The sequence below is a fragment of the Eleutherodactylus coqui genome, chromosome 11 (genome assembly GCF_035609145.1).
Source record: "Eleutherodactylus coqui strain aEleCoq1 chromosome 11, aEleCoq1.hap1, whole genome shotgun sequence".
In the NCBI taxonomy this organism is placed as follows: Eukaryota; Metazoa; Chordata; class Amphibia; order Anura; family Eleutherodactylidae; genus Eleutherodactylus; species Eleutherodactylus coqui.
The window spans coordinates 75,984,643-76,005,325 of NC_089847.1; the positions used below are offsets into that span (position 1 = coordinate 75,984,643).

The window sequence follows — 20,683 nt, forward strand, 5'->3', positions numbered from 1 at the left end:
ATGACTTCAGGGTAGCCTATAATACTTGCAAACAGCTATCCAAGCTAATCAGGAGGTCATTGCTATTATAAAAGATTCAGCATCATAGCTTCAGCCGCCATTTCAGCCAGGAGATGTATGTGACTAAGGGAGGGAAATATTGTACTGTAGTGCACAGTAATTGCATTAAAAGTACTGCAGAGAGCTTTGCATCTATTCTGCAAGGAGTTTATTTCCTTGCAATTGAAAGCAGGCAGGTATCTTTTTCAAAACAATTTACCTTCCAAAAGCAGTGTACAATTATAGCACTGCACAGAGCGCTGTGTGTCTGTTCTGCACACAATCTGTTTAATGATAATTGAAAGTGTTAAGTGTCTTTCTTGAATTCTCCCAAAAGCAGTGTGCATCTTTTTTCAAAATTGGCAACAAAATGTATGCCAAAAGAAAGGTTGGGAATAAGAAAGGTCTGTGTAGCAGAAAAACCACCTGTCCCATGTACTTTGTTAGGGTATTGGTGTATCTTGTCTCCACCACAAGAATGGGTGGAGATGTACAGTGACAGATAACACCTTGTTACCACTTATTTAACGCACCTCAACTTCCAACTTAGGCGCTGTTGTTCTGGCTGCAGCCGCTTCAACTGTCCAGGCTGTCCCTGTCCTCCTCCCCAGTCCACCAACACCTCTGCTCCAGTACTGCTTTGACCCCACTGCCACTGGTGACTCCTTTCCGCTGTACCGCCGCTCACCGCAGCTTCAGAGGATGTGGCCACTGAGGGCTACTCCGCTCCCCTGTGTGTCTCTCGGGCTCTCGGCAGCGGTGCCTGTGACAGCTGGGGAAGGGAGCACAGGGTGGGAGAGCAGTTCAGAGCACAGGGGCTGACAGAGCGGGTCTGGTATCTGGGGCCCGGGGACGGCATTACATATTGCAGGCACGTTGGAGGTAACACTCATAGTGGGCGTGGACATTGCTGGGAAACCAGTGGAAACAGTCACAGCAGGGGACGGGAGCTTCCCTGTTGCCTTATGGAGCTAAACGGGCTAGCAACGGCCAAAGGAGCTTATACAGGGAGCTTACATGTCAGAAGGAGGACATCAGCGGTGAGAGAGGAGGCCAATCAGCAGCTGTGAGTGTAACCTATACCTCCCCCAGGACAATCCCACGTCTTCACCCAATCTTGTGGAGGATAGGAAAGATGTTGGTGCCAGTACCAGCCACGTGTCCAGGCCCAGTGCTGGTAGCACCAGCCACGTGTCCAGGCCCAGTGCTGGTAGCACCAGCCACGTGTCCAGGCCCAGTGCTGGTAGCACCAGCCACGTGTCCAGGCCCAGTGCTGGTAGCACCAGCCACGTGTCCAGGCCCAGTGCTGGTAGCACCAGCCACGTGTCCAGGCCCAGTGCTGGTAGCACCAGCTGTGTTTGGTAGTAGTAGGTTCAGCAAGTCAGGGTTGCCCATCTCCTCCAGTGAGCATGTTATTTTGGGGGATTCTACAGCCATTGTGGAGTGGTTGTGTAGTGGCCCGAAGTATACCTATCTGGCCCCTCCATAACTGTTCAAAAACGTCTCCTTAACTGTCTGTCCTGTCTTCAATGTGTATTGCACAGCTGTAGTGCGTAAGAGGTTAATGTCTAGGTATATCTGCAAAGTAAGTGTGTGTATCCAATATTGTCACATGAGCATGGAAGATATATGTGATAGCAAGGTGTACAAATGAGGAGTCAAGCAATCAGTCCGCCAGTCTTTGACAGTAATTGAGTGAGCCAGCATGTCTCCCTCTGGAATATAACCCATCTGAGAGGAGTGTGAAAGAAAGGAGAAAGCCCTACCTAGGCCTATCCAATCTTGAGGAAGCGGAGTGATATCCCATTTACTAAGAGATGGAAAATACCCTGTTGTATCCCCAGCTGGTTTAGAGTTTTGAAACTACCATGAAAGGATTGAGAGAGTGCCCTGACAGACAACTTAACAGTGAGTGTTGGCCAGTAGAGAGAGCGAGAGAAGTCGTCTGGAAGAGTGATTCTACAGATAACCAGGACCGTATGTATCAAAATGCCTCGAGTTGCCTCCTTGCCTCCTCACAAATAGATGTTGCCCTAAAGCCAATCCTCCATTGCAAGAACTATTGTGTTATCCCTGTTTGATGTTCCAGTAAAGAAGGACCTTACCAACCGTTCCCGGTTTAGTCTATTTTAAGTACAGCTCTGTGTGTTAACTATTTATTATACCATCATTGGAGTTCACCGCAGTGGATAAAACAGTGGCGTCACTTGTGACATACTTAAGTTCCACGCAGAGTTTTATACAAATAACCGAACCAATGGCATTGCCTGGAGCGGCCTGCAAGGGCCTTTGCAAAGGCTTCCATGCATCCCTCAGGGGAGGAGATGGTAGTGCCACTGTGACATCCCTAACAGCTACCCCGCCATCTCCTCAGCTGTGGGCCCTGCACCTCAGTCACTACAGTTGGCTTGATCATCTCAGGAGGAAAACTATAACATCGCTTTAAGCCAGGATTCAGTGAATCTTTCCTCTAACATCGGTCTTCACTGCCCCCTCCTAGTCGAGTGGCACCTTTTCTGCTAAGAGACAGAACTCCTGCTACTAAGAATAAAATAGATACTCAATATAGTGATAATGAGGAGTTGTATGAGTATGGTAAGCTTTTAAGAGTATTAGGCTGCCAGTCCATGGCCATGACGAAATATCGTTAGCGATATTCCGCCGCGGGAGAGGAGGGGGGGAGCACTGACAGTTCTCCACGATGGAGATTCGCAGCATGCTGAGATTTCAATCCCATGAGTGGAGAATCACTATGATTCTCCGCTCGTGGACGTTGGGTTGCACTTTCCATAGTTAGCCTATGAAAAGCTTTTCATAGCGTGATCCGCGGGAGATTTATCACAAGCGGATCATTGCCTGTGGACAGGCAGCTGTGGTTGAGATGCATAGTTGTGGTAGTGGAGGTGGTAGTAGCTACGGTGTTAGTAGCAGTTATGAAGGTGGATATAGTGAGAAGGGAGGAAGAAGCCCATGGGGCAACAGAGGAGACTAAGTGGCAGGAAGTTGAGGGCTAGGGTTTTGGACAGAATGTGGGAACCAGGTGACAAGTGACTGGTGGTCATAAAGAGCTGAGTTAAGGTAGGGCCAGAACATCTGCAAAATGTTCCAGAGGTTCGTCTGCTGGCACGATCAGATGCAGGAGCAGGTGACAGTATGAAGCCTGTAGGCCTAAAAGAGCCTATAAGACTACATGTCTCTCTTACTTTTATGTTATAATACTTAGTTACACACATTTTTATGGTTTTCAACTTTCATCTAGACATACTAGATTTCACTTTGAAGTGTACAGGTGGAAATATTAATTGGGTCAAAAACTGCCAACCACAAAGTTTCCTGTCTTATCTTATAATATTTGTTGCCAAAACCTAATGAGATGGTCAGGAAGTATCTCAAGGACCAATATTTAGGTCAGGACAACTGATAAAAAACTGCTATATATGCATATTAATTGTCTTTGATAAGCCACTCGCTTATCAAAATACTATAAGAATCCGCACATGGGGTAAATAAAGCTAGAAAGCGTTACACATATCATGTGTGCCTGCAGGCTCCTGACCAGTCAGTTACCTCTTTAATTTGGAGCCCGACAGCATATGAATGAAACTGTTGAGTTTCCCTAACAGCAACCGCTGTATGGCAGGCAAGAATCAATTGTGCTTGATGCTGGGCATCACTCTGTATTGGCAGTTATGGACGAGTGGCCCAAACCCTTTTAACCCTTTGGAAACACTGGTAACTAATATAAAATCAGCAAAAAGTGTCTGTCTGCCCACTTTGATGCTAATTTTCATGCCCAGAAGCAATTTGGGTGAACGCGGAACTAGACTATTTAATACAGGCATAAACCTCTGTGTTTGCAGTTGTAGATCTGTGACCTAACTCATTTAACCAGGAGTGTAGCTTACGCTCCTCCCTCCTTTCCTAGTTGCAAGGTGAAGCACTGCCATTTATTGAGTCTGGGAGAGAAAAGCTACATAGGGGAAATCTCATGCTGGCTGTCTCCTTTGAAACTCAGTGTCTAGGTAACATACTCTGTGCATGTGATCAATCTGGTTGTAACACATTTCCATATGTTGGTTTGAAGCATGTGCTGGCCATGTCCAGGAGAATTTGCTTTCACTTTAGCCATTCTTATGTGTTTAACACCTTAAGGACCAGGGTATTTAGGTCTAAAAGGACCAGACACCTTATAGGGATTTTAGCATGTGGTTATTTTACGGCCCTTTTTTAAATCTTCATCTACCAAAATTATTTATGCTGGGTTTTTTTCTATGACACATAGGGCTATGAAGCTTTTTTCACAGAATTTAAAATGTGCTTCTGCCTTCTCCTCCGGGTCCTCAGCTGTTACTAACAGCCAATGACCCAACCTGGTCTGCTACAGGAGCTTTAATCCCATGCCATATGTTTTACTATTAGCTGGGATTAATTCCCAGGACCAAGAGTTGTAAATCTTTGGCACTCAGTCCTTTATTAAGCATGCCCACCTATACTTGCCATGACAAAATGGTCTCCTTGATCAGTTATCTGTGACATTCCAACACAGTGGAATTCCACCTTACACATGTTGGATAGTATCAACAGCGGAAAGCATTAAATGATTTCCTCATGCGGACAGGCAGCTTTTGGAGCCAGTGTAATTTTCAGCTCCAACACTGACAGCTGATCAGAGAGCAGTCTCTGTGCTGAGGCCTTTTGAAAAGGTGACAAGATTTGTCAGCATGGACAACAGCAGAATAAAAGATGTTATGCCACTGATATTCATTCTAGAGCAAGCGTTCGCAGAGATGATTCTACAAGGGAAGGAGAAAGGATCCCATTTGGCCTGCAACTGTATTGTTTAAGAGGAGGTGAGTTTGGATATGGAGTTATCACAGGAAGGTGTAGGGGATGAGGCAGACACCTGGCATGATAACCGTGATTACCAAGAGGATTATGAATAACCATGGTAGTATGGAGTAAAGTTGGAACCAACCAGGCCCTTGAAAACGATGGTGAGGTTGGCAAACTGTATACTTCATTGCTTGTGCACTAACAGCCATATTGTTAGCATAAAGCAAAGAGATGACTACTGGATAGACCCTCAGCATAAAATGGGGGAATTTATTATGACTTGAGCGAGTGGCAAAATTGGCTTATATTGATTTAAATTATGCAGTCAGCTTGCCATGGCTTTCAAATGGCAGACACCTGCTGCAAGCATGTCTGGCCGCTGGGGGCACTCTACTCCCTATTAAGTCAATGCATCAGCGTCTCTACCAGTGCTACAGCTCCAACACAAAGCAGCAGACAATTCAGATTGAAGAACATGGACCACCACCTGAATAACCAGTTTCAATTGTATCCAAACTAAGTCCTTTCTCTGGCAGATACCCTGAGCCTAAACTCTATGGACTTCAAAGTCAGCTGATTTAAACAGTGATTGCCAAAACCTGGCCCAGTTTTCCATGGATATATGCTGTCTAGAGATGAGCGAACGTACTCGGTAAGAGCGATTTCGCAATCGAGCACTGCGATTTTCGAGTACTTCACTACTCGGGTAAAAAGTACTCGGGTGCGCTGTGGGGTGGGGGGTTGCAGACGGGAGTGGGGGGTAGCAGCGGGGAACAGGGGGGAGCCCTCTCTCTCTCCCTCTCCCCCCCCCCCCCACTCCCTGCTGCAACCCCCCGATCACCCACAGCGCACCCGAGTACTTTTCACCCGAGTAGTGAAGTACTCGAAAATCGCGGTGCTCGATTGCGAAATCGCCCTTACCGGGTACGTTCGCTCATCTCTAATGCTGTCTAAGCCACCGTCCAGTGTAGCATCAGAGAGGGTGCTCAGCAAGGCAGGTGCAGTTGTCATCCTTAAAGGGGTTGTCCCGCGCCGAAACGTTTTTTTTTTTTTTTTTAACCCCCCCCCCCCCCCCGTTCGGCGCGAGACAACCCCGATGCAGGGGTTAAAAAAACAAACCGCTCAGCGCTTACCTGAATCCCGGCGGTCCGGCGTCTTCATATTTACCTGCTGAAGATGGCCGCCGGGGTCTGCTCCCTCCGTGGACCGCAGCTCTTCTGTGCGGTCCATTGCCGATTCCAGCCTCCTGATTGGCTGGAATCGGCACGTGACGGGGCGGAGCTACACGGAGCCAGCATTCTGCACGAGCGGCTCCATTGAAGAGAGCAGAAGACCCGGACTGCGCAAGCGCGGCTAATTTGGCCATCGGAGGGCGAAAATTAGTCGGCTCCATGGGAACGAGGACGCTAGCAACGGAGCAGGTAAGTAAAAAACTTTTTATAACTTCTGTATGGCTCATAATTAATGCACAATGTACATTACAAAGTGCATTAATATGGCCATACAGAAGTGTATAGACCCACTTGCTGCCGCGGGACAACCCCTTTAAGTGAATGAGATTGCCTTCCAAACTTTTGCCAGAACTCACGTTTGTGGAAATTAATCATGCATGGATTGGTGAGGATTTTAAAACCCCTGTGACTGATGCCTCTGATGAGATCTGCCATTCCTGCTGTTGACGCACTACTATGACCACCACCCCTTCTGTCAACTCAATAACAGCATCAGTCTACCACACCTGAACTTTCTCACTATCAGGCCTACACAACTACAGTTCTCCTGTCCAATGTATAATGTGCTGCTGCAGCTACTTCTACCACCCATATAGTTGTTTAAGTTAAGCAACAATCAACCTAGAATGATAGCACCTGTGCAGAGCATTATTGACATGCAGGCAAAACAATGGAGTAATGTACTAAGGCTCTATTCAGATTGTGTCTGAGGTATATGTTTGATGTACACATTTGTAAACCAAAAAAGAACACACTAAGGTTTTACAGGACAAAATTACCAGTTGAGTGCCCTCTTAGCATATTTGATGTTAACATCAGAATGCCAATTTTTGAAAGAGAAAAATAGTGCGGGATTATGTTAGCTGGAAAAATCTGTGATTTATATAAAAAAGACAAAGAAAGGCTTAGATTGCTTTAGGAGCACAATAAAGACATTTGATTTTTATTTTTTGTATAAAAAATAGGCAAACATGTAAAACCATATGGCTTACAGTTGTATATTGTAACAAGTATGACTTCTGCTGGATCATTGGCCCCAGCCTTCCAAATTGTTGTTGGAATAGGTGCTATGCAACTGTTCCAACAGCTGATCTATTAGATTGGATCAGTTGACCTCACTGCTCAGCCAACCTCAACGTTTTTCATTTGCTTGCCCTTAAAATATTCCAGGCTTTTTTGTGTGGTTGTTGGTGATACCATTAATGTGAATTAAACCCAATATTCATTGTTGAAGTTTTAGTACCTTGTTTTAGTCTAGTTTGTTTTTGTCATTGTAGTCATGTTCCCATGGTTATCGAGTCTAGTCTTGATCCTTGCCTCTGGTTTTTGTTGGCTTATTTCTTGCTTACAAAAGTCTAGCCTTGGTAGTTAAGGTTAGCCAAACGCACACTGGCTCTTTAAGGGCTCCTGAACACTGGCGAAAGCGATATCGGGCCATGATTCATGGCCAGATATCGCTCACAAACCTTCTAAAACCTCTGGATTCGGGGTGTTTTTATGTGAAAACTGCCTTTTATCACTGTTACCTTCATTCCATTGCTTTCAATGGGACGGCAATGTGAGATGATTGCGATCCCCTGCTGCTGCTGTGACAGCGGCAGCAGGGAATTCCTTGGATGTGAAACTCCTGGATGCAGTCACATTCAGGGATACAACTTTGTTCTGAATGGGGCCAGTGGCAGCAGCGCTGACCCCATTGAGAACATTGCGATCTCCTGCCACAGCTTTGACAGTAGTGGCAGGGGATTCCTTCATCAGTGAACATCCTGCTACCACAGTGTTCAGCGATGAAGGGACTTCCTGCGGGGATGAAGGAATCTCCTGCTGCTGCTGTTGCAGATCTCGATGTTCTCTTTATGTTTTCAATGGGGCCGGCGCTGCTGCCGCAGACCCCATTGAGAACAAAGTTTAACCCCTGGACGTAAACGCATCCAGGGATTTCGCATCCAAGGAATCCTCTGCTGCAGCTGTGACAGCTGTAGCAGGGGATCGCAATCTTCTCCTATTGCTTTCCCTGGGCCCGACAGAGAATGGACGTGCTGCGATTTTGTTTTCACGCAGCATTGCACACATGAACATTAAGTGAGAATGAAACTTGAAGAACCGAACTTCATTGATTATGTAAACATGTAGGCACACTGGCTCTCGCAGCACGAAAAAAAAACCACCACATTTTCTCGCCAGTGTGAAATTGCTGAGTCAAGGGGCAGGAGCATACAAGCCCTCTGAGCTGAAGACAGATGATGCAGCAGCGAAGAGATAGTGTGTAATATGGGAACGAGGATAGAGACTAACCGCAGTCCCAACAGCAGGTGACTGGGGGTGATCAGTGATGTGTTGAAAACATGCATCATATATGTTACTCTAGTGATGGTCCAATTGTTATACTATTTCGCTCTTTTCCAAGTTGAGATATCTAAAAACTAAGACATGGTTTTGTACCCAGGAAAGGCGACTGCTATAGATGAAGACAATTTCTGCCATTTAGTGTCCCACAGTGATTGCGTTTTGTTTGCAAATAGTTGAACATGAGTTTTTGGAAGAAAATAAATATGTATCTAGACTGTAAGCCCTATAATTTGAAAGTCAACTTAAAGGGTTTTGAGTTCCTCATGCCCAAAATTATATGAAAACGCACCCTCTGACACTCCGGGTTATGACAGGACATCACCTGGCCACAAGGCCTGGTGACATTCTGTAAACCTGTCCCGTGGATGTCTACTGTAAAGGCTCCAAAGAAAGTTCACTGAGGACATCCCAGACTGGCCTCCTACTTGCTGCAGTGGTCACATGGGTAAACAATCCACTTTACTGTTGCAGCTAATGTAAATAGAAGACAGAAGGAGCAGCTCAGCATTTGGAGGTGAGTATTGTGTGTATTTTAAAATATGTTGTGTCCTCCCCACTGCCACTAATGTTAGCATAGTTCTGACAAATTTTTTTAATTTCTACGCAGTCTAGCCTTCACCCGCATTGATACCTCTCATATGACAACACTGCTCTAAAGTTTGCTGAGTACATCTTTGTTCTTTAATTATAAAATATTTTACTTTTTGCCTCCTAGGAGCTCGACCCACTCCATAAATAGTGGGTGCTGGCTGTTACCTAGCTAACAACGCCCTGTGATGGCCGAGCTCAGACATAACAGTAATCTTAGCCATTTAACCCCAGTGCTAAAAGCATGCAAGTGTTGACAGAGGGAAGGGCTCCCAATGTCACCAGATGGTGCAGTGCTGAACAGTTCTAATGACAGCTAGTGGCCTAGTGAAGGCTTCTAAACCTGTCATGGTAAAATATCTTCACCCTTCCCGTAGCATTATAACACACAACACTGCAATACATAAGTACTGAATAAACTATAAAGGGACTGGGACCAAAGGAAAAAAAAACAGTTTAGTTTTTAAATTAGTCACATAGTATAAGCCTATTGTCCTGCAATGTTGATCCAGGCAAAATAAACCTCATAAGGTAGAAGTGAATTTTCCTCATTTCAGTTAAAAAAAACCCAAATACTTCCAGACTCCAAATCTGGCAGTCAGAACAATCTCTAGATCAACAACCCTTCTGAAGCAATCAGTGATTATAATATGTAATATTGTAACACTTAAAAGCAAACCCTCATATGGTTCTATCAATGGAAAAATAAAACTGTTATGGCTCCTGGAAGGTAGGTGTGTCTTCAAAGGGTTAATTTCTTTATTTTAAATTTATTTTTTAACCCATTAACACTCCAGGACAAACATTTATGTCAGAGGTTCAAAGTTTGTATGGAGGAGGATTAGGAGTCAATCCCACTCCATATAATGCAGATGCCACCTGTTTCTTACAGCTGACACCCACATTTAACAGCTCCGATCGGCACCCAGTGCAGCGTGTGAAAAGCAGGAAGAAGTCTGCACTCTGAGCGGTTTCTAAGAGGTGGCTGAGGAGCCTGTCATGGTGGTGATGAGTGCAGTGCTCTTTACAATCTTGCACACAGTTGAAGGTAGCTGACAGGATATGGACGACTAATGTTTGACTTAAAAGATCTTGGTAGCGAAAGGCTAACACGTGTTTGAGTAAGTTGCAGGTATCCCATTTACCTTTGGAACGAGGCAGTCTGCAAGATTACCATTACAACCTGCAAATACACAGTTTATAACTTAATACATGGCTAAACAAGTCCTGGGGAGGCAGCACCTGAGATAAGGAAGAGCTACAGAGAGACAAAACCTCTATCAATCCTGACGAATAATTACTACCTTGAAAACATGAGCTAAAATTGTCCAGTACACACTAGAGATGTTAAGTCTCTGCAGCCTGTAATTCTGTGCCGACTGCTTGATGGAAGCATGGCTTGAAAGGATTTCAGCCCTTGAAGATCAAATGCTGGCTTTTCTCAGCATAGTGGGTGATTAGCTGTAAACAGGGTCTCTTGAGGTTGGAAGTAAAATTCTCCAGTTACAGGACAGAGAAAAAGCCAGTTGCTTCACCTTGCTGCAAAACATTCTCCTCCTGCTTCTGCCTCTCACCCTTCTCCACACTAACCCCTCAAATTTTTTAAATTATCTCCTAAGTCACAGATAAGAGGAACAGGAAATTTCACCCTCCTTCTCAGGCAGCTTGTCGGCTCAGCTCCAGTTATGTGATCCATTACAATGAAATAACTAAGCTAAATTAACTATTTAGTTCCCTATCCTGACTCCATCTCGTTATTAAATGAAATCCAGCCAGCATCACTATGCTTTGTTAAATGAGCTCTAGTTAGGAGAGTGGCTCTTAACTTGCAGTTAAGTACTTTTATACTGTAGTGACACTTCAGTTCACTACACCAGCACCACGACTGATCGCAGCTGTTTACCATTTAAATGCAGTGTCAATTCTGACAGCAACATTTAAATGCCCCAGTTTAAGTTCAAGGGTCCCAAATGGCCACCGTGATGAGATTGCCATGGCAGCCAGGGAACTTCTGAAAGCCCCCGGGCTGCCATTGCAGATTCCCTGTTAGATTGCAAAATAATGTAAAATACAGTAGCAAATAAACCATTGCAAGTTCGTCCCCCTATGGAAACTTAATATGTAAAAATCAAAAATGGAAAGGAAAAAAACTGAAAAAAGGCTGTGTTTTTAAGGGGTAATAAAAGCAAAACAGGAAATGCAATTCAAGTAACAAATATCATGTGAAAATAGGCACTGCACAGTGTACATTCATATAGATTGTGTATATAGTAACTAGTATGAGTACAAATCACAATAGGTTAACGATCTGCTAAAATACACAATTGATACTGTATGCAATGTGCCAATTTAATGCAAATCATGTACTTAAAAATACTGTTTTTTATTTTAGAATTTCTTTAACTTTTTAAATCACTGCACCTCACTTTGTCATCTTAACCTTTCTGGAACAGACTGTGCTCTAGATTCTGTAAGTATAAGATAAATATTTGTAGAAATTTCTTAGTTTTAGAAGCTGTCATCTTTTACTTTTGTAAATTCATTTATTTTTAGCTGTTTGAATCCTTGCACCATGGTTGCTCCTTAAGCCTCTCTTATCTGAATGCTGCAAGAAATGTGTATTCACACAGGTAATATAAAAACACTTTTTTGGTAAATACTTTAAAGATTTTTATTCATTAACTTAGATAAATAAAAAGAAAATATCAAATTATAGCAATATGTAATATATAGAACAAAGTCATACATAGGTTCCTAAACTGCTTGTTGTAAATCAGTAGTGCCTGGGATCTCTGAAAATCCTATTGGATACCACACCTCTTGTGGTGAGCTTTCCTAAGCGCAAAGATCCATATGAGAGCTGAACCTGTTTGAACAGCGACTATCTCCCTATTGGGAGGTACTGTTTGGAACTTGATATACGTTATAGTATTTCTATTTTTGCTTTTTGTTTCTGTACTAAAATAAGCTGAAAGAAATGTAATGCTTTGAACTCCAGCTGAGCTCTTCATTAGACATACAGTGTAGCTACTAGCATATTTATATGTCTATCCTTTGTGTTTTGGAAGCATAATAAGTGTCTAGATGGTTATTTGGGAGGCAGTGGGAGGTACTGCAGGAGCTGAATTCTTATTTCAATGTATTCGCATTAGGGCTCACTCACACACAAGTATGGAGGCTGCATATTACGCATGTATTTTTCATGCTTGTAATACGCAGTACTTACAGCAAATCCGCTGAGCAACTCCTGGTCTAATTTGCCCAACCTTCATGGTTATCTGACTTCACATGTACCAGGGACCGCCCAAACAGCTTGTGTCCTCCACAAACTACAGTTAACCTGTAGTTATTTTGCTATAACCCATACCTACCAACTCCTGGTGATGAAGTGCTGCAAACCTGAAACACATTTTGTCTCATCCAACTGCCCTAATTTGCTTACTGATCCTCCAAAGCAGTTACTACTGCCCCTGAAGACACTGAACCACCCACTACACCACTGGGACACAAAGCCCACTAATAGGGCCAACCATGTCTGACTTCACCTAGCTGACCTCCAGATAGCTGCTGTTCAACCTGATCAACTCCTGTGGCTACCTGACCATACAACCATTGACCAACACATATGACCCATTATATGCTGTATGCCTTGTGAATTCTCTATCTGTGATATCCTGGTCTCTTCCCCTGCTTTGTGCTTAATTCCCATAGATACAAAATATTCTGCTGGTATGTATATGTTGTAACCCATGCTTGCAGAGCCTGGGAAATGTATCTTACTCAACTCTTCATCTAACGCATAGAGATGTTCCTTTTTGATACTACATTGATACCACAGCCCTTGTTTTAGCATTCAACTAAAAGGGTTATCCATTCTCCCAAGCCTGATTTCCTTCTCCAATTTATTCCTCAACTATCTTTGCAATTCCCTCATGAATTATCTGAGTTTTGCAGTATGATACCATTAATGACCTATCCTGCAACATCCAGTCCTCTACCAATCCGCTTTTTCCAGCAGCCACTGTGCTACTACAAGAGTAGTTGTGTGCTTGAATAGCACACCTACGTACACTGGTGAACAGCTGATTGGCAGAGGTGCCCAGAGGCAGACCCCTGCCATTCTGAAATTGACGATCTATCCTGATGAATGGTCATTGATTGGGAAATTCCAGGCACCTACTAAAATTTTAAAATCTAATGTATGTCATTTTGTAATAGGTCACTGTACCTGGTCTAGTTGCTTTCTTCATTTTCTATCCATGTCATGGGACCTGAATAATATCTCCATTGCCTCTGACATCTTGTTCTCATATACTACTTCCTCCCCTGTCCACAGTCTTCAACATACTGTGAGCAGTGCATGATGGTAGGACACGAGCAGAAGCAGTGCGCTGTATTGCTCATGTGCAGTTCAGAAGGTCCTGTCTGTCTCAGCAGCTTTCTCTGGTACTCAGGGAGTAAAATATTGAATCCGTTTCATTCATACTTATTTTTCAGAAAAATGAAAGATACATCTAATATAACTGAGTTTTTAAGCAAGGCCTTTGCTCTCAAGCACATTAACCTATCTGGAACAAAGCTGCCACCACATGCATTAAGGTATTTCTTGAGTATTATATAGTTCAATAGATTGTCTTCTAGAAAAACATAATGGCTACTGGCATACCACTAGGAGTCGCAGGGGGCGCAATTGCGACCTGGCCCCTCAGCGATAGGGGGAAGGACTGTTACCTGGGGAGACAGCAGCCAATTACTTCCCCTGACGCGACTCTCCCTTCTGAGACTACAGTTGTGATTGGTCACAGCTGAAGTCTGTCAGTGCACTGCTGGCTGCGTGATTGATCCATCTGGCGGTGCACTGATAGCGGAAAGGAGAGGAGTTTGCGGACCATGCGGTTCAACCAGGTATGTACCGTATGTAATCACTTATACCAGCTATACATATATACATTATATAGAGAACATATCCAGGTTATACCAAGAGATGTACATCCCCCTGTATATAGTGATATGGAGCATGCTAGTGTCACCTGTATATGTCCTATATATAATTATATATGTACTACTGGTATAAGTTATACATCCTGTATGTAATGATATAGACCATGCTGGTATACCATGGTATATCACTGTATGCAGGGAAATGTAGAACTTATACCAGCTGTATATATACATATAATTATATAGAGGACATATCCAGGTTATACCAGCATGTTCCATATGACTATATACAGGGAATTGGGGATTCCACTTTCCTGCTCCACTTGGGGAGCTGGAAAGGGGAAACACCATGGCCGAACAGGTCTATCTTTGGAAAGAACCGAACAGTATCGACAGAGACAGACCCCATTGATTATATATTGGGGTCCGTCCACTATCTGCCCAGCTGGCCAGGTTTTGGACAGAAGTAAAAGTGCTACATGCAGCACTTTCTTCCAGTATTTTGAGCTGATCTGTGACGGAACCTCTGACCAAAGGTCCCAGCACAGATGTGAAACTGGCCTAACACCAGCATAGTTAATATTACTGTATCCAGGAGAAGTACCGTGTTTCCCCGAAGCCCTCCCCCCAAAATAAGACCTTGCTAACCTGCTTTAAAAAAAAAGAAATGCTCACCTGGTCCGCGGCGTCCCGATGGTCTCCAGTGGCGCTGCATTAACCTGCAGTGTCCTCCCCATCTGACATCTCAGCTTCTTACTGGTGACGGGACTTTGAATACCAACTCCAGCAAAGCGCGCACTGTGATTGAATCAAGCCCAAGCCAATCACAGCCGGTGCTCGATGAGCCAATCACAGCCATTCAATGATGACTCACCTGGTCTGGGACGCCGTGGACCAGGTGAGTATAAGAACCCCCCAAAAATAAAACGCTGCCTCTTTTGGGGTAAAAAAATTAAGACAGTGTTTTATTTTTGGGGGACCACATTATATACTTCTCCCTGTATATAGGGATGTGGACCATGCTGGTAGAACCAGGGTTTCTCCTGTATAGACTGTTAACTACACAATTAAATAATGCATAAAAAACCTGCATGCACACTCACACAGGGCCCGACTATGACACTGTATGTGCTCTTACAGCATAACCTGCTTATCTTGCCCCTATCTCTGTCCATCAGAAGACAGTGAACATTAGAGCTGGAAGTGCGAGGTTATGTTTATAAGAGGAAACGTTACCAGCGTTGGAGGTCTGGTCCTGTGAGTGTGCATCTGACAGGGTCTACAGCGGTGCACTTGTATTAACTGGAGGGGCCTCAGTGGAGTATCTTGTCATTAATTGGGGCTACATAAGGTCTCATCACTAGTTGGGCACTACAGAAGGGTCATTATTATTGGGACCACGGAAGTCTCATTATTACCAATTACAGCCACAGTTGGTCACAGAGAAGTTACTATCATCAATTGGGGCCACAGTGGAGAAATTATATATTACTAATTTGAGCCACAGTGGGGGACTTAAAAGTAATGGGAACCACGGGGGGAATGGGGGTTTTATTACTTAGTGAGATCACAGCAGGGACATGATTATTTTTGTAACAATGCTAGATACACGTGAGTGCGATGCAAGGTCTCCACATTGAAAACAATGAGACACTCTGGAATCCACCACCGCAGCCGTAGCAGAGGATCAGTACTTCTCCGAAGGGATGCGAGGTGGTTTTGCTATAAAACGCTTCGCATATGTGGATTTTCACATACAAAAAATCGCAAAGCACTAACTTGTGATGCGTTTTTTTAACATTAGAAAGCCCCCTTGACAACAGTGTTAAAAGACGCAGCGATATCGCACGGTTAAAAAAAAAATGCAAGTGGGTAAGTGTCTTTCGGGCTCCTATCCACTTGCGTTTTTTTTTAACGCAAATGTCAATGGGACTTTCTAAAGTTAACGAATCGCAAGCTGGTGCTTTGCAATTTTGTGTGATGCGTTTTTAACATTCGAAAGTCCTATTGACATTCGCAATAAAAAACACAGCGATAATGCAGCGTTAAAAAAACACAAGTGGGTAGGAACCCTATCACATGTCACTTTTAGCCTTTCAGCTTAGCTTATAGGGCTCGTTCAGACGAGCGTGTTTTGGTGCGTACTTAGGTACGTACATACATCCGCACCTAGGTACGAGCAAAAACACGCGTGAACACAGCTGCATGCTTGTTGTCAATGGAGCCACGGCTGCTGCCGGCGGCTCCATTGAAAACAATGCTGTCGGTCCCCTGCATTCTTTTCCAGGAAAGGGCTTTACATATAAGCCCTTCCCTGAAAAAGAAACATTTTAGTGCAAAACAAAAAAAGAATTAAAAAAAACGTACCTCTCCGCCGCTGCTGTGACCCCCGCGGGCATGAAGAACACATCTGCCGCATGCGGCAGATGTATCCTTCACCCCCGCTAGTTAAAAGAATTCCCTGCTGCTACATCTGCCACATATGTGGCAGATGCAGCAAAAGGAATTCTTCAGTTCAGGGAAGGGCTTCATAAGCCCTTCCCTGAAAAGCCATTTAAATTAGTGCAAAAAATTTAAAAAAAAATAATTCTCACCTCCCTTCAGTTGCCGGGGCTCAGCTGCGACTTCTAGCGCTGTCCCAGGCTCTGTAGTCCTGAGCTATCAGCAGCCGGGGATTTAAAATCCCCAGCTGCTGATAGCTCAGCAGCGCTACAGAGCCGTGGACAGCGGCAGAAGTCCCCGCTGAGCTCCGGCAGCTGTTAGTGGCTTTGCAGGGAAGGGCTTCATAAGCCCTTCCCTGAAAAGCCTTTTAACATAGTAAAAAAATGTTTTAAAAAATAGGTACTCACCTCCCTTCAGCTGCCGGGGCACAGCCGCGGCTTCTCCTGCTGTCCCCTGCACTGTGTTGCTGAACTGCTGATCTATCACCAGCCTGGGATTTAAAATCCCCACCTGCTGAAAGAGCTGAATGTAATTGGCTGAGGTGCTCAGCCAATCACAGGCAGCTCTCACCTGTCATTCATTCGGGGAGAGCTGCCTGTGATTGCTCAGCCAATCACATTCAGCTCTCTCAGCAGGCAGGGATTTTAAATCCCCGGCTGGTGATAGATCAGCAGTTCAGCACCACAGTGCAGGGGACAGCAGGATAAGACGCGGCTGAGCCTTGGCAGCTGAAGGGAGGTGATTATCTATTTTTTTTGTTTTTTAAATCACTTTTAATTCATTTCCAGGGAATGGCTTATATGTAAAGCCCTTCCCTGAAAAAGAATTCAGGTGTGCCAGCAGACCATTGTCTTCAATGGAGCCGCCAGCAGCAGCAGCGGCTCCATTGAAGAGAATGCCTGCATTTTTATTCTTTTTTACACTAAAATCTTTATTTTTCAGGGAAGGGCTTATATGTAAAGTCCTTCCCTGAAAAGGAATGCAGGGAGCCAGCAGGCCATTGTATTCAATGGAGCCGCCGGCAGCAGCCGCGGCTCCATTGCAATCAATGCGTGCATTCCCTATGGTGCACGCATGTCCTATCTTTGCAGGCACGCACCTGCAAAGTACGGACATGTGCACACACCATAGGGAATGCAGTGTTGTGAATACAAGCGTGTTTTTGTGCGTGCGTATGCACACACCAAAACACGCTCGTCTGAACGCACCCATAGGGTTAGAAACAGGTGACAGATTCCCTTAAAGACCAGGGTGTTTTGGTCTTAAAGGCCAAGACATTACAGGTATTTTACCTATGCGGTGGTTTTACTGACCTATTTATTTTGTCCTGCTACCAGAATTATTTTTGCTGCCATATGGGGATATTTTTTTTTTTAAATCTTTTTTCACTGGCTTTTTTCCCCCTGTTTTTTTGTTTTATTAGGGGTAAAAAAGTTAATTTTTTTATAGTTTATTTTAAAAAATACTATATTTATGTTAAAAAAAAGTACAGGAATGGGTTCATCATTTTAGTTAGGACAATGTGATATAAAATTTTTTTAGTCTTGGATTACAGGGTCATACATCGATGGCTTTGGTTGGCGTCGGTGGGTCATTATCTTTTTATGCATAGATATTTATTTTGTGTAATTTTTAAAAAACTTATTATACTTTTTAAACATCTCTTGCCCAAGTGACATAATCTTTTATTTTATACTTTCCCACTTAAGCTGGGGCATCCATAAGAGCCCCAGTTACAGGGGAAACTTTCACCGAAAGTGACAGTCATTAACAGAGCTGATCAGGGTCTGCTAGGAACCTGCAGCTCTGCCTTTGCAAGGGGTCACCCGAATGTCACATGATCACTTGGTCAAATAGCTGAACACCTTCGCTTTCTCTCTTCACTGCACAGCACTCATTGAGTACTATGCAGTCTGCAAAGATGAAGGCAGGAGTAGTTAATAATTGCTTCTGTCTTATCCTTTGAGATTAACAATCGAGGACCCAACCTTGCTCCTGCTAGATTGCAGGAGCTATAATCCCACACCGTATTTTTACTATTGGCCAGGATTAAAGCCCAGGACCAAATATCCTAAATTTACTGTGCTTGGTCCTTTAGGGGTTAAGGATCCACTCAAAAGCACCTATAGTAGGCGTCTGGTGCATGAGGGTTTGAAGGAGGATGCAAGGTAGTCTGAGATCATGGTACCCAGAAGTGCAAACATGACTCATGGGGTGTTGCGGCATTTACAAAACAGTATGGAATTTTATTTTATTTTTTAAGTAAACTCATTTAGTATAATTTACTTTCAGAGGACTACTGAGTGGTAAAATAATGATAGGCAGATTTGGGCATTCAATCTAACATTTTGTCACTGTTCAATTCCAGAGCAATGTTTCAAGGATTGGCAAATAATGAGAAAATATCGGATCTTCACATGGACCTTAGTAATTGTGAGGTAAGTTTAGCATTATTCACAAACATGCATAACTATAAAATGACTAGTTATTAGAGATGAGCGAGCACCAAAATGCTCGGGTGCTCGTTACTCGAGTCGAACTTCCCGCGATGCTCGAGGGTTCGTTTCGAGTAACGAACCCCATTGAAGTCGATGGGCGACTCGAGCATTTTTGTATATCGCCGATGCTTGCTAAGGTTTTCATTTGTGAAAATCTGGGCAATTCAAGAAAGTGATGGGAACGACACAGAAACGGATAGGGCAGGCGAGGGGCTACATGTTGGGCTGCATCTCAAGTTCCCAGGTCCCACTATTAAGCCACAATAGCGGCAAGAGTGGGCGCCCCCCCCCCCCTCCCAACAACTTTTACTTCTGAAAAGCCCTCATTAGCAAGGCACACCTTAGCTAAGCACTACACTACCTCCAACAAAGCACAATCACTGCCTGCATGACACTCCGCTGCCACTTCTCCTGGGTTACATGCTGCCCAACCCCCCCCCGCACGACCCAGTGTCCACAGCGCACACGAAAGTGTCCCTGCGCAGCCTTCAGCTGCCCTCATGCCACACGCTGGCCTCATAGCCACACCACCCTCATGTCTATTTATAAGTGCGTCTGCCATGAGATGGAACCGGAGGCACACACTGCAGAGGGTTGGCAGGGCCAGGTAGCGACCCTCTTGAAAAGTATTTTGCTTCGATTTTTAAAATGGTGAGGTGAAAAACCAGACAGATACCGTATGCAGCGTATATATTGTATACTCTTTCCCTCTGGGGGGGATGACGGCGATCATGTAACGGACACAGCAGAGCCAGGAAACAATTATGCGCAAGCCTGCTGTAACGCTTAGCTGGGTATTAATGAGCGACTACTACCCCCAGCAGACACGCAGTAAACTGAAGACGGTCACAGGCAGCCCAAATATAGTATTTTTTCCCAATTTTGGGGAAAAAGTCCACTGCCTATATAGCCTGTATATGGATTTCCCTGTTGGAGGAGGACTGTGGTTATTGAAAGCACAGTGCAGCCAGAACAAAATTATGCGCAAGGCTGGGTATTAATTAGCGACTACTACCCCCAGCAGACAAGCAGTAAACTGAAGACGGTCACAGGCAGCCCAAATATAGTATTTTTTCCCAATTTTGGGGAAAATGCCCACTGCCTATATAGCCTGTATATGGATTTCCCTGTTGGAGGATGACTGTGGTTATTGAAAGCACAGTACAGCCAGAACAAAATTATGCGCAAGGCTACAGTAACACCTAGCTGGGTAATAAGTGAGCGACTACTACCCCCAGCAGACACGCAGTAAACTGAACACGGTCACAGGCAGGCCAAAGATTTTTTTTTCCAATTTTTTTGAAAAAGCCCACTGCCTATATAGCCAGTATACCACTGTCCCTGCCTCACCAGTACTGCCCCTATACTCAGTAAAATGACTGCAGACTGAGGACGCTATGGTCTGCACGCCCGATATACAAAAAAAAAATAATTGCAAAACTGCTAAAAGCAGCCTCTACAGTACTGCACACAGTCAGATGTGGCCCTAAGAAGGACCGTTGGGGTTCTTGAAGACGAATATTACAGCCTAACACTCTCCCTATAGCAGCTACAGCAAGACGGCACTTTCCCTAATGTCTCTCAGCGTGCATCTGTGGCGAGCCGCGAGCGGCCCCAGTTTATATACTCGGGTGGCACCTGATCTCCCCAGCCACTCACTGCAGGGGGGTGTGATAGGGTTGGAACTTCACAGGAGGAAGTTGTAATGCCTTCCCTGTGTTACTATTGGCCAGAAAACGGCGCAAAATTTTCTGGGAAGAA

General features: G+C 44.4%; 1 protein-coding gene across 1 annotated transcript in view; it reads left to right on the top strand.

Annotated features, from left to right (window-relative positions):
- Positions 1 to 20,683, top strand: part of LOC136581955 (capping protein, Arp2/3 and myosin-I linker protein 3-like) — a 218,027-nt gene that overhangs the window by 100,384 nt on the left and 96,960 nt on the right. The window contains exons 10-13 of the mRNA XM_066582666.1: positions 11,434 to 11,511; positions 11,595 to 11,671; positions 13,539 to 13,640; positions 18,793 to 18,862. Coding sequence (XP_066438763.1) covers positions 11,434 to 11,511; positions 11,595 to 11,671; positions 13,539 to 13,640; positions 18,793 to 18,862 — 327 coding nt within the window. The remainder of the gene's footprint in view (positions 1 to 11,433; positions 11,512 to 11,594; positions 11,672 to 13,538; positions 13,641 to 18,792; positions 18,863 to 20,683) is intronic.